Source organism: Penaeus chinensis, chromosome 26, assembly GCF_019202785.1.
Source record: "Penaeus chinensis breed Huanghai No. 1 chromosome 26, ASM1920278v2, whole genome shotgun sequence".
Lineage (NCBI taxonomy): Eukaryota > Metazoa > Arthropoda > Malacostraca > Decapoda > Penaeidae > Penaeus > Penaeus chinensis.
In genome coordinates this window covers 16,875,833-16,888,332 of record NC_061844.1, presented here as the reverse complement: position 1 = coordinate 16,888,332, position 12,500 = coordinate 16,875,833, and the positions used below count along the sequence as shown (strand labels likewise).

Below are 12,500 nucleotides of genomic sequence, written 5' to 3'. Positions count from 1 at the left end.
TTGTTTATTTATCTATTTTCTCCTTTTTCATTCTTCGTTTCCTTTTCCCTCTGTTTTATTATTTTCTGTTTTAGCTTATTTATATATTGGAAGATAGGAATATTCTAATAGCTGGGCATCACATTTAATTTTTTTTTTTTTTTTTTTTTGAAATTACTACTTTTCGTGTGTGATTTTTTTTTTTTTTTTTTTTTTTTTTTTTACGATTGTTAATATCAAGATTGGTTGAGAATTGGGTTTCGCACAAGTTATTTATGTTTCTGGGAGATTTAATTTATTTAAATTGAATATACAAGTACGTGACAGAACCGAAAGAAATTAATGGTTTGTTGTTTCTTCCGAGAAAGCGGAAGTTTATGTTTAGACTTCAAACGCTGTTGTTGCGTTTCGTGTTATTTTATACGTCCACACCTGCGGTCTGGTGTGTGTGTGTGTGTGTGTGTGTGTGTGTGTGTGTGTGTGTGTGTGTGTGTGTGTGTGTGTGTATGTGTGCTTAGTCAGTAACAGTTAGATTTTTTAACAAATGTCATAGGATTATAGGACTATTGACATGTCCTGGACCGATTTTGAGAGAAAAAAAAACTATATACACATATATACATATGTATACTTGTATATATATATACATATATATGTGTATATATACATATATATATATATATATATATATATATGCATGCATGTACACAAGTTTACCTGATCACGGAAAAAGAATATATATAGAAAAAAAAAAAATATATATATATATATATTCGGCAGATAAAAAAATACGAAAATACTGCAGCGCCTTAGAATCCTTACAAAGGAGAGCAGTTCCTGATAACCTTTCTCGTTTCCAAAATAGATCTCTCAAATGGATCCCAGTGGAAAGAGCCCGAGGCGTTTTTTAACCTCACTGACTTACCCTGGGCTGAGTAGAACGGTGAGTCAACGGCCTGGGTGGGTAAGGGAGAGAGAAGGAAGGGGAGGGGGAGGTTGAAAGAGAATGAAGGGAGTGGAAGGGAAGGGAGGGAGGGGGGGCAAAGAAGGGTAAGGATGCCCCCCTTTCCTCTTCCTCTTCCTCTTCTCCTCTTCCTCCTCCTCCTTCTCCTCCTCCTCCTCATCCTCATCATCGCTCCGCTTCATAACCGTCGACGAAGAAAAAAATAAAAGCGTTATTTCAAATCACAATGTAACAATAATAATATGATTATATAACCGCTGATGCTAATACTGATATTATTTTCTGTTCTCTCTTTTTTCTTTTCATCTGATTTATATTGTTTTGTGTTTCTTCTCTTTTCGTTTTATTTACGTACATATTCATTAAACTGCTTAATGAACTCCGAGCTAAGCTGGACTTTTGACATTATTAATACAACGCGCATTCAGAAAAATAACCTATGCATATGCATGTATATACATATGTATAGATATGTATACACACACGTATATGTATATGTATAATTTTACACGCTAAAAATAGGACATAGATTAACATGCGAATAAGCCATATATGATGGAACAATTGATAACATCTTACAAGAATTCGCTTTTATAATCCAAACTTTATTTAAAAACTGCCTCACAGCAATACGAAAAATCAACAAGCTTAACTATAACCCAGTTGGTTATATGTGAAATATATTCATATATAAAAAAAAAGAAAAAAAAAACACTCCAATCAAATACAACGGTCAATGATATATAGATGAATAAATTAATCATGATAATAGAGATGGATATATATGCAAATTCCCCCCCAGTCATTGAGAATAAAAGCACAAAAAGCATAAGTACATTACGATTATTTTTGTTTTTTGTTTTTTTTATATCTTGCATTAACTTGCCATAGTGTAAGCATAGGCCTACAACCCCTTCACGTTTTTCAGGAAGATTACTGTGGCTTCAACCCCCACATACCCGCCGTATCAGCAGCGAGAAGGCGCTACTAGGGTTGACGCGTTCCCTCTCGAGTCATATCCTTCCTCTCTCTCTTTATTATCTCTCCTCTCTCAGCTCTCTCTTTCTTCTTTGATATGTTCCTGCCTCATTCTCTCTCCTTTGACACTGAGTATATCTTTTGATCTATTTTCTTTTCTCTTTCTATCACTTGTATGACTTTTTGCCATCATTACATTCGCCCCATGAGTTGGTATTCCTGGAAATGAAATAAAAAGAAACAGCATCATGTTTTTTTCTTTTTCATTTTACTCTCTGTGCTTACCTTCTGAGGCATTCTTATCTGCCATTGCAAGAGAACATAATCCAAGGAACTTAGTCAAAAGAAATGTTTAATAACATAGTCTTTTCTATGCCTTTTAATTCCTCTTTCTTTCGCGTCGTTAGAAAATTGTCTTTATGGGCTGCTAATTGTAAATTTAAGTTTTTTGTTAGATTTAGGGCTGGTAGGCTGTTGAAGGTGGTGCCGTAAGCGTGTTTAAATAATGAGCCCTGGAAATATTTAGGTAGAATTCACAGATTATTCAGATTCAAAGAAAAAATCTGCAATCAGGACTGTGTTTCTTTGTTACTGTTTCCAGAATTGGCAAACAGGCTCTGAATCCACGCTGACAGGCCATCTGCGTAAACGGTCCCTTTAGAATTCTTATTCTGGTGTCACCGTGTACTTTGCTCATGTTTTATCACTGTGCAGTAATAATACTGTCGAGTCTGTTTCTTTTCAATGTGTCTTCATTTCACTTCAAGATAACATCTTAGCTTATTGGTATCTAATCCGTGATCTCATTTTATTTTCTCTTTGCATTATGCCTGATTACTTATTTATTATCTAATCTATTTTACACCTAATTGTTAGACTGCCTCTCTTAATATTGCAGTAGGTTACTTCGTGGCACAAGTTTTGTCGAGTCCAAGTTGTTCTTCACGCTAATAAATTTGCTTCTTATCTGCCGTTTTCTCTTTATCTTGTAGACGCCCTTTTTTTCTCTTAGTTCAATTCCTACGACATGTTTGCCCTCTTTTCTCTCTTCTCTTGCAACAATCCTTTTAGTGAAAAACAAGAGTGTCTCTTCAAACACTTTCTCCTTTCACAAAAATACACGAGATAAAAAACAAATAAATCAAAAAGCAAAAGAGAAAAATAAACAGTTCCTTATCACACACACAAAAGAAGATAACAAAACAAAAAAAAAACATTAACTTCACCTACTCTGTCACACCCTTCTTTCACACTGCATATGCCCCCGCGTCCTTTAAAAAAAAATCACTCTTATACACTACAAACACCCACACGGAAGACCCTTCCTCCATCCTCCATTCAGCCAAGAATGAGAAGGCGATGCTGTCTCTCACCTCAGGCCATTAGGCTTCTCAAACCTAGTGAGTTGTGAGTGTGGTGTGTCTTTTTACCTTGAAGCCAACCTTGACTTGCCTAGCCTGCACGAGCCTAGCCATCTCAGTCCTAATTGAGGGTCAAGGCATTCAGGTCCTCTTCATTTCTCTTTCACTGCCCCTTTAATTCTACTTCTTGTTATTGCTGTCCCTCACTTTTCTATTTTATGGGAGGTTTTCGCATGTGCATAAGTTTTGTTTTAATGATAACGAAAAGCAACTGAACGGAATGGCCCAAAAAAATGAAAAAAAAAGAAAAAATCACAATGAACAGTTTCAGACTTTCACATAAACACACGGATGCTTGTATACACTTACACACTTTATGTTTTCCCTATTCTTATTATTTCTACGATATAAGGGTCTGTAAAATGACCTATATGTCCAACACCTTTTGTTTTATATAAGTGGCTATTTCAGTTCAGCTTTGCATGAAATAACACGTCAATGACTTGATTTCATCCTTATTTGCTCTTCGTTTCGGTTATTTACATCATTCCCTTTCTTGCTTCTTAATTTTGATTTTTAAGAATAATGTATGTATAATTTTGCTTTTTTTAGCTGCCTTTACTATTCACTGCAATGATTTGAAATACAAAATTATTGTGTTTTTTTTTTTTAAGTATAAATACTAAACAGAATTTAAACTCCCAAAAGTAAGAGAATCCTATAAACAAATGACTTAACACTCTTTGAGAAGCGATTTCCGAGCGTGTTTACCCAGAGAATATATGCCTATTGTGTATTTCGTGTGGTATTATCCTGTGCTGTATGTATTTAGTTTGTATATATAAAATTTATATTTCCATTGTTCTTTTTCTCTTTAAACATAAAGATATATGCTGGAATCTGTTAATGATACCGTTACACACAAACATACACAAATGCACATACACAGATGCACACACAGACATACATACATATATATGTAGATGTGTGTATATATATATATGTATGTATGAATAAATATATATATATATATATGCATGTATGTATGTATATATGTGTGTGTGTGTAGAGCGTGTATATATATGTATATATGTATATATATGTATATGCACACACACACATATATATGTGTGTGTGTGCATACATATGTGATGTATATTATATATATATATATATATATATATATATATATATATATATATATATATATATGTGTATGTATATATACATATAATATATTATGTATCATATATATGTATATATGAATATGAATGTATACATGCATATATACATATATTTATGTATATATACACATAGATTCAGTCACAGCATATGTATGTACGTATGTATGAATATTCCAAATATCACCCCCCTCCCCCTTCCTTCCTAACTAACTCTCCCCGTCGCCCCCCGCAGGAGACCCAGAACATGTCCCCAGCATCCGCCCTTCCAGTGACGCGCCCTTCGACCCGCGCCGCCTCGCCTTCTCCCGCAGGCCTTCCCAGCGACTTCTTCGAGCCTCGCAAAGAGCCCTCAGACTTCGAGCGGCAGGCAGATGACATCATCGCCAACTTCCGCGCCAGGCAGGGGACTGGTCTCGAGGTGAGGGAACATGTCGGGAAAGGAGTGATAGATGGGTATTTCTGTACTGATACTGGTGATTATATTCGCATAGATAAATAGGACAGGTAAGTATACATAATTACATATTTCTGTGTATATATATATAGATATAGATATAGATATAGATATAGATATATAGTTGGAGAGATGAGTATACAGGAACAGATAAATAATTACAGATAGCTATATATATGGACTTAGAGGTGAGATGTAGATATTCATATATGCAGGCAACTACATAGCTATAGAAAAACAGACATAAGATTACTTATATAGAGATACAGATAAGCATATAAGTATATAGATATGGATAGATATAAGGATCGATATTAATAGATGAGCATATACGTATACAGATATAGATGGACAAACAGATAAATACAAAGATACAGCCAGATAGGCATATGTATATAGATAGATAGATAGATCGATAGAGATAGATAGATAGATAGGCCAATGAGTATATAAATATAAAAGAATGAGGAGTCAAATATCTAGATTGCTAGGTAGGTTAGATAGATGGGTAGATAAGTACATGTAGTAGACATACGATAGATGACCATAAAATTACATATAGATAAGAATACTGATTGATGAAAAGAATGATAGTTAGATCATTACAATATACAGATAAATAGAACGACTGACAGCTAAGTAGATATAGAAAGAAAGACAGGGAAGGTGACATCATAAATGTCTTTTTTTTTTCCTTTTTTGTTTTGGTAACAGGTAGTCTGTAAAAATATATATAAATAGGGCACTCAGATTAATTACTGATCGACGGTTATAGATAGACTACCGATAGACACACTGAGATGAGATTAAGTAGTGTAGTACTGTTATACTATACAAACATAGTTATATTAGTGTTTTGTATTTTGAATAAGAATTGTTTCATACCTATTTATGTTTATTTACCTATTCATTTCCAGGTAATAGCAATGTGGATTAATATATATATATATATATATATATATATATATACTATATATCCCATTTATATTATATATATACATATATATAAATGTTTAAAGGGTGGTCCGTTGTATACATTTCGGACTTATTTTCTTTCTTTCCTGTAGATGACAATACTCTTACAAGTAAAATTAAGTCATAAATTATACTCATACGGAACTATAAAAGTAGTAAATAAAACCCGGGCGGACTATCATACGGTAGCCTTACATATACTTTATCGAATCTCTCACAAAGGCCAGAGTGCACTTACTACTTTTATAGTGAAGAGACCTCTTTACAGGATTCCAGGGAGGCTATCCAGCACCTTGAAGATACTTTTGGTAAATACTCCAAGCCACTTCGCCGAGAGGTACTTGGATGGTCGTTTATTCATAAAAAAAAGTATCTAACACGTGTTTCATTCACACTCTTTGTCTCGGGACGTCAGAGCTTCAAAAGAGAAAACAAAAGAATTAAGCTCAGCGCGCAACAAGCATGAGGTCAAACAGGCTGTAGTAAATACACCTACACACAATACAGCTTTAACTGCCTTGTTCTTATCACCACGCAGGTTGGGCGAGAGGTCACAGGGGTCAAAGGTCTTTTCTACTTTTTTCTTTCAAATGCGCGAATAATTTTTAAAAAATGCAATTTGTCTCGAAATTATTCTTCACCTTTAGCTTCTTGAGGATTATGTCTTGCATGGAAGCAGGGGAGCTTTTGTAAGACATTGCCATGTTAAAATTAATGACATTAGATGCTTACGGATCCTGATTCACATATTTAAAGCAAATAAATAAAATCTGCAGTGAATTTGGTAACTGAATGACGCCCAGTTTACAGTACTTACTGCCCGTGTTAGGAAAATAACTAAAATTTATACATCTAGATACTTGCATAAATGTGTTCATATGCATATACGTGCATAAAAGGTTATATACATATACATGAAACACTTAAATTTGTACACAAATGCGCTTCATTGATATATTCACCTAATAACTGCAACTGTAACTAGGTCTATCTTTTCAAAATAAATGACTACTTCCATTTCATCAATGGTCGTCACTTGTTTTCATTCAACAGTAGTTAACACGCAGAGGTCGTCTTCAAGAATTCGTTCCAGCGTCATCTTCCCCCAGCTGTTTAGGAAGGACACAGTCTACAACAGTTCACACTTTATAATTTCATTCGGTTACTGTTCTTTTCGTTTCTTATAAAAAGTTTATTTTCACTATGTCGGTATTTCTCTTCTTGCACTTCTTTCTTGTGTTTTCTGACTTTCGGGATTTGTTTTATTGAGATTATAATAGTAATACTCAAGATAATGATCATTTAAAACTGATACTCACGCTGCTTCCTTGCAGACATACATATAAAAATATCGAATTAAATTTCTGGCCTAGTTTTCCATCAGAAATCAACACTTGCTTTTTTCTTCAACGAAGACTTAAATTACTCAGGCCAGCTGTTGAAATTTTGAGGGGAAATGGATCTAAATTTGTTGTATCTTTGGCCCCCCGGTACCACTTCGTCCCTGCGTGGGGCGAATGTGTTCGTAATAATATTATTATTTTCTTTATTTCTTTGTTATTTTCTTTATATTATTGTACGACACTCGTTTCCATATATTTTGATTTTCATTTACTGTGCTCTTTCTTGCAGAAATTTTTGAACCGCATATAAATCAGCTTCAAAGTTTCTTTGCATGTAAGTTTCCCCAAATTTGAGGATGGCTTGATAAAGGAAAAGAAAATTAAAAACGTACTTGCTTTTCTCCTTCAGCTATTCTCCTCAGCTTTATCACTTATGCTTCTGCAGAGGATATGGTAATGGAAATTATGAGCAGTGATTTGTCTATCTATTCGTTTGTCTATCGTCATAGTCTCTGTCAACCTGTTTATCAAGAACAGGATTTTATATCACTTAGATAAAAGAAAAAAAAAAAAAATCAGAAATGCTCATCCTATTTCCATTTTCTCAATTTCCAGCTGTAAATTTTGCGCATCGCTCCTCTAAGAATCAAAATTTTTCGTAAGTTGTGCATGATGGATTATTAAACAATTTTTTTACCTAATCCTTCCCAACCCTCCTTAAAAGAGAGCTATGTTGCTATGAACAGGACTTTAATGGCTACATGTTTATCCCGGCATTACCTTTGTTTAAGGTTAACGAATCCATAACAAATGAAAAAAGTACGTTAAGATCGTTATAACCGTTACTCTACGTCAAGATAAGGTAAAAACACATCTGGAAAGGTGTAATTCCCCCCCCCCTTTTTTTTTTTGCTTTTATGATCTCAGAATAGTGTCGTATTCTTTTCCCATCAATTATCCTAACATTCACTCATTTGGGGGTATAGGAAACCATTTTTGATCCTCCTGATGATCTTTTTCCTCGAATGACACCAAGACAACCACCCTTTTGTTGCCCAAGGGGGAGTCACAACATCCTCAGTGGTAAAGAAAACAAAATAAAAGGAAAAGGAACGATTTCTTTTTTTTTTAATGATTCAGCAGTCCTTGCTTCTTTTTTCCCCCACCAGGTGTCCCCGTTAGCTGCTTCGAAAGTAGCAACGGCGGGAGACACTTTTTCCTCCTTAACCTCCACCAAGGCGGCTCTCTCGTCCTCAGAGATGACCTCCCTGGCCAAGGAAGACTCGACTATGACTGCCTCCACTCGGGTATGTCTTTAAGAAACCCGATTCTCGAGTGCGAAGGCTAAAGAAAATAAAAAAAGGGATAAGAACAAACGAACTACAGGACGCGTTCAAAAAAATAATTTTCTAGACCAGCACCTTTCTGTATACGTAGCCCTCGGTTTCTTTTTTTTTTTTTTTTTTTTTGCTTTTGCTTTTTTCGTTTTTTTTTTTTTTTTTTATCTCTCTCTCTCGGTGGGCTGCTATATCCTGTAGTCGATTTTAGATATCTGCTGCTGAACTGAGATAGATATTAGTGTATTTCTCTACCGTCGTGGAATGCTGGGGTCATGAGACCTCTTTGTGCTCTCTTTATTCCCTGTCTTTCGCTTCCTTTTCTTTTCTTCTTTTCTTATTGGAAAAAAAAAATATGAACTTAAACATCTCTGATGAATCTTGTCTTTTTTTTTTCTTTACTTGTTTCTATTCTCTTCCTTGCAACTGCCTTTTTCTCACTGTCTCTAGCTCTGTCTTTACCCATATACCCTCTCTCTCTCTCTCTCTCTCTCTCTCTCTCTCTCTCTCTCTCTCTCTCTCTCTCTCTCTCTCTCTCTCTCTCTCTCTCTCTCTCTCTCTCTCTCTCTCTCTCTCTCTCTCTCTCTCTCTCTCTCTCTCTCTCTCTCTCTCTCTCTCTCTCTCTCTCTCTCTCTCTCTCTCTCTCTCTCTCTCTCTCTCTCCCCCCCCCCCGTCTCTCTCTCTCTCTCTCTCTCTCTCTCTCTCTCTCTCTCTCTCTCTCTCTCTCTCTCTCTCTCTCTCTCTCTCTCTCTCTCTCTCTCTCTCTCTCTCTCTCTCTCTCTCTAATTTATTTATTTTTAAATTAAATTTGGTTCATCGAGAGTATTTAATACGTTACATGTAGATTTAATACGTATTCAGTACATAGAAAGATAGCAATATTGTTTTTGGCTTCTTGTGCAGAGCTATAATTCTGTGAATTCGATCGTCTGTTTCAACTGATAATAAAAAAGAAAATAATAATAATAGAACTGATCTTGAGCTTTTAGTTATGGATTCCGTTTACCTTCCCATTGTTGTTCTGTCTTGGTTAGTAATATTTTTCTTTTTTCTTTTTTTTTTTTTTTATGTAGTGTGCTGAGTGCTGAGGTGTTTTCCATACTGCGAGAATTTTCATGATGCTTCTTCTAAAAAATAAAATAAAAATGCTTCCCCTTTTTTTTCTAGTTTTTGCGCTTACATTAACCACACACACAAAAAAAATATAACTCCAACTGTTTTATAAAAACTAACCTTAATCTCCTCTCCCCCTTTAAAAAACACAACCCTTACGTCTCCCTATTAATCTTTCCTTCATTCCAATTAAAAGCATGCAGCCAAGTTTAAAAAAAAAAAAAAAAAAAATACGAATATCACTTTTGTTTTTTTTTCATTTTATTTCAGTCAGCTAACTATTACCTCTCGTGGGGTTACCTTGGCGGAAAAGCCGAACACCAATTGATATAAAACAGGCAACCAATGAAAGGTGAACCACTACATTAATAAAACTACACTATTTTGTCTTCTTTTGGCAATCTTCCTCTTTATTCTACGTCTTCACTTTCGTTGCTCTGGAATTTTTCTTTATTTTTTCCAAGCACTTCATTTCTGTTTTTAAAAAAGTAAAAATGATTTCTGTTAAGTAGATCGTATGTTATTTCACGTTTTGATTTTAAATAAATTGTTGAAGAGCTAGTGAGACTGAATAAAAAGAGAATTGGACTACCAGAAGATGACATAAAAAAAAAAAAAAACTATATATCAAACAAAGCAAAAAAATAAAAGATATTTGTATATTGTGCAACATTTTTAAAAACTTATAGTTGCATGTCGACAGCTTGTTTTTTTCCGTCTGTCTCAGTTATTATTTATTTCGCTTTATCTTGATCTTTATTTCTCCTTCATTTAAAAATCAAATAAACACTAAAACTTGACAAAAAAAAAAAAATCAGCTGGAATATAGTGACAATTATCTGCTTCAATTGCAAATTTTTGAGACAAAAAATAATAGAATTCGACATTTTTTTCTCGAAATACTAATATATTCTCAACGATACTTTCAGGTGAGAAGGATGTTGAAGAAGGCAGCGGAAGATTTCTAAACACCTGACGGACATATCCTTCATCCTAAGACAAAATAACCATAAAAAGGAAAAGGCATATACTTTTTTCCAGTCCTAACCATGGCTACTACATAATCCTCCAAAGTAGATAAGGAGACAAAAAGGGTTTTTTCTTTTCTTATTTGTAATGGCGATATCTGGCTTCGACTGACTGCTGACGTCAAGGCGTACTACGGGCAACATATATATTTTCTCTCTCTCAAAAAAACAAAAGAAAAAAAGTTCTACGAAGTGAGTGACAAAGTGAAGAAGTCATCTCTTAGAGACATCTTTTCTGCAACTTGGACGCGGCCGGAGACTAAGACTGCGACGGGATCTGGAACTTCGTTACTTCCGAAGAAAACGATGACTTGTCGGTTGTTGGCTCGGTTTCCCTTGTACCGGATGCGCCGGGGGGATTGGAATGCAAAGCACTGATAGGTCACATAAAAAAAAAGTAACCTGGTTTCGGATCTTGGTTTATGTAACGAATGTAACACAAGAGAAAATGGACGAAATATGTCCAGACAAGGAGACTGCCTTGTGTCTTTGTTTACTTCTGTTGAGCATTTGAATTATTTTCTCGTTTTTTTGGATAGGATGTAACAAAAATCCTTATTTTTCATTCATGCTCTGTCATATACATTTTTGTGCATTTTGTATATAACATTGGCCCGTATTTTTTTTTTCATACATGGTTACTCAATAAATAAATTATCACGAAAGTGCTCTAACATGACACTACCAGGACATAAATCAGTTATCGACAACCAAAACACTTTAAAATTTATTTTTAGAAATTCTATTGTAATGCTCGTACTTTAAATAAATGATACACAAATTTTCTAAATTAATCTAATCCTCATTTACATAAAGAATATAAATATTTACAGTCTTCCTCTCCCCTCCTTCTTCTTCTTCTTCTTCTTCTTCTTCTTCTTCTTCTCCTCCTTCTCCTCCTCCTTCTCCTCCTTCTTCTCCTTCTCCTTCTTCTCCTTCTTCTCCTTATTCTTCTCTCTCTTTCTCTCATTCTTGTCCTCTACAAGTTACAAGTGTAAAATCATATATAAATATTCTAGTAACATTGGAAAACTAGAATTGCACTGATGACTTAATATAAATAAATCTTCTCTATCAAATGAAAGTCAAACTCAAAGATATATGAATCACAGAATAAAGAAAAGAAAAAAAAGAAAGAAAAGAAAAAAAAACTGTTACATGAAATACTGAAACCTTCAGTCTGAAAAAAATTAATTACTGAAACTGCATCCTGATAATATTATCCCACACAAACTCTATTCTTTATCTTATTTCGGAATGAATGTTCTGCTAAGTTAACCCACATAATACTGTATCTACAACTAGTGTCTCCATTGACATGTATATAAAAGAACATTTGTTTTGGTCAGAAAAATGCATCCACATCTTACATTAATTATTTTATTCATACTTTTGCATCTACAAAAAATAAGATAATTTCTTTACACAGTGATTAAAAAACAGATCTCTCACTTGTTTTATCATTACTCATATTGAATGAAATAAAAATGTCATTTTGTTAATGAGTATTATCTAAGTCAATATAATATTATCTATAAGTCAATATATACCATCTCTAATCAATCCTCAGATCTTAAATTTGCAAGATACAGGATATTTTTCTAAGTATGTCAATTATGTCTAATCCACTGTATCTTCTGTACCTAAAAAGCATATGAAAATTTTAAATAAAAGGAATATATACTTCCTGTTGAACATATTTTCAAATGCAATATATATTACACTATTTCACAAAATACTATCCATTCAGAACAATAGCTGACCCTATTGAAACAGCAGCACAT

The 12,500-nt window shown here is 34.1% G+C and overlaps 2 protein-coding genes across 9 annotated transcripts in view; one reads left to right on the top strand and one right to left on the bottom strand.

Moving 5' to 3' along the window:
- LOC125038856 overlaps positions 1–11,498 on the top strand; it is an 18,339-nt gene extending 6,841 nt beyond the window's left edge. Inside the window, exons 2-5 of one of the 3 annotated variants that reach the window (XM_047632470.1) lie at positions 4,699–4,884; positions 6,164–6,232; positions 8,408–8,545; positions 10,618–11,498. In XM_047632470.1, coding sequence (XP_047488426.1) covers positions 4,699–4,884; positions 6,164–6,232; positions 8,408–8,545; positions 10,618–10,656 — 432 coding nt within the window. In that variant the 3' untranslated portion in view covers positions 10,657–11,498. The remainder of the gene's footprint in view (positions 1–4,698; positions 4,885–6,163; positions 6,233–8,407; positions 8,546–10,617) is intronic. The other 2 variants (XM_047632471.1, XM_047632472.1) reach the window with 2 other exon arrangements.
- Positions 11,499–12,082: 584 nt separating this feature from the next.
- The window catches only part of LOC125038855 (probable serine carboxypeptidase CPVL), an 8,060-nt gene continuing 7,642 nt past the window's right edge, over positions 12,083–12,500 (bottom strand). For all 6 annotated transcript variants that reach the window (XM_047632464.1, XM_047632463.1, XM_047632468.1 and 3 more), the window contains one exon: positions 12,083–12,500. This exon is cut by the window's right edge and continues 610 nt beyond it. The gene's annotated coding sequence lies outside the window, so the exon portion shown is untranslated.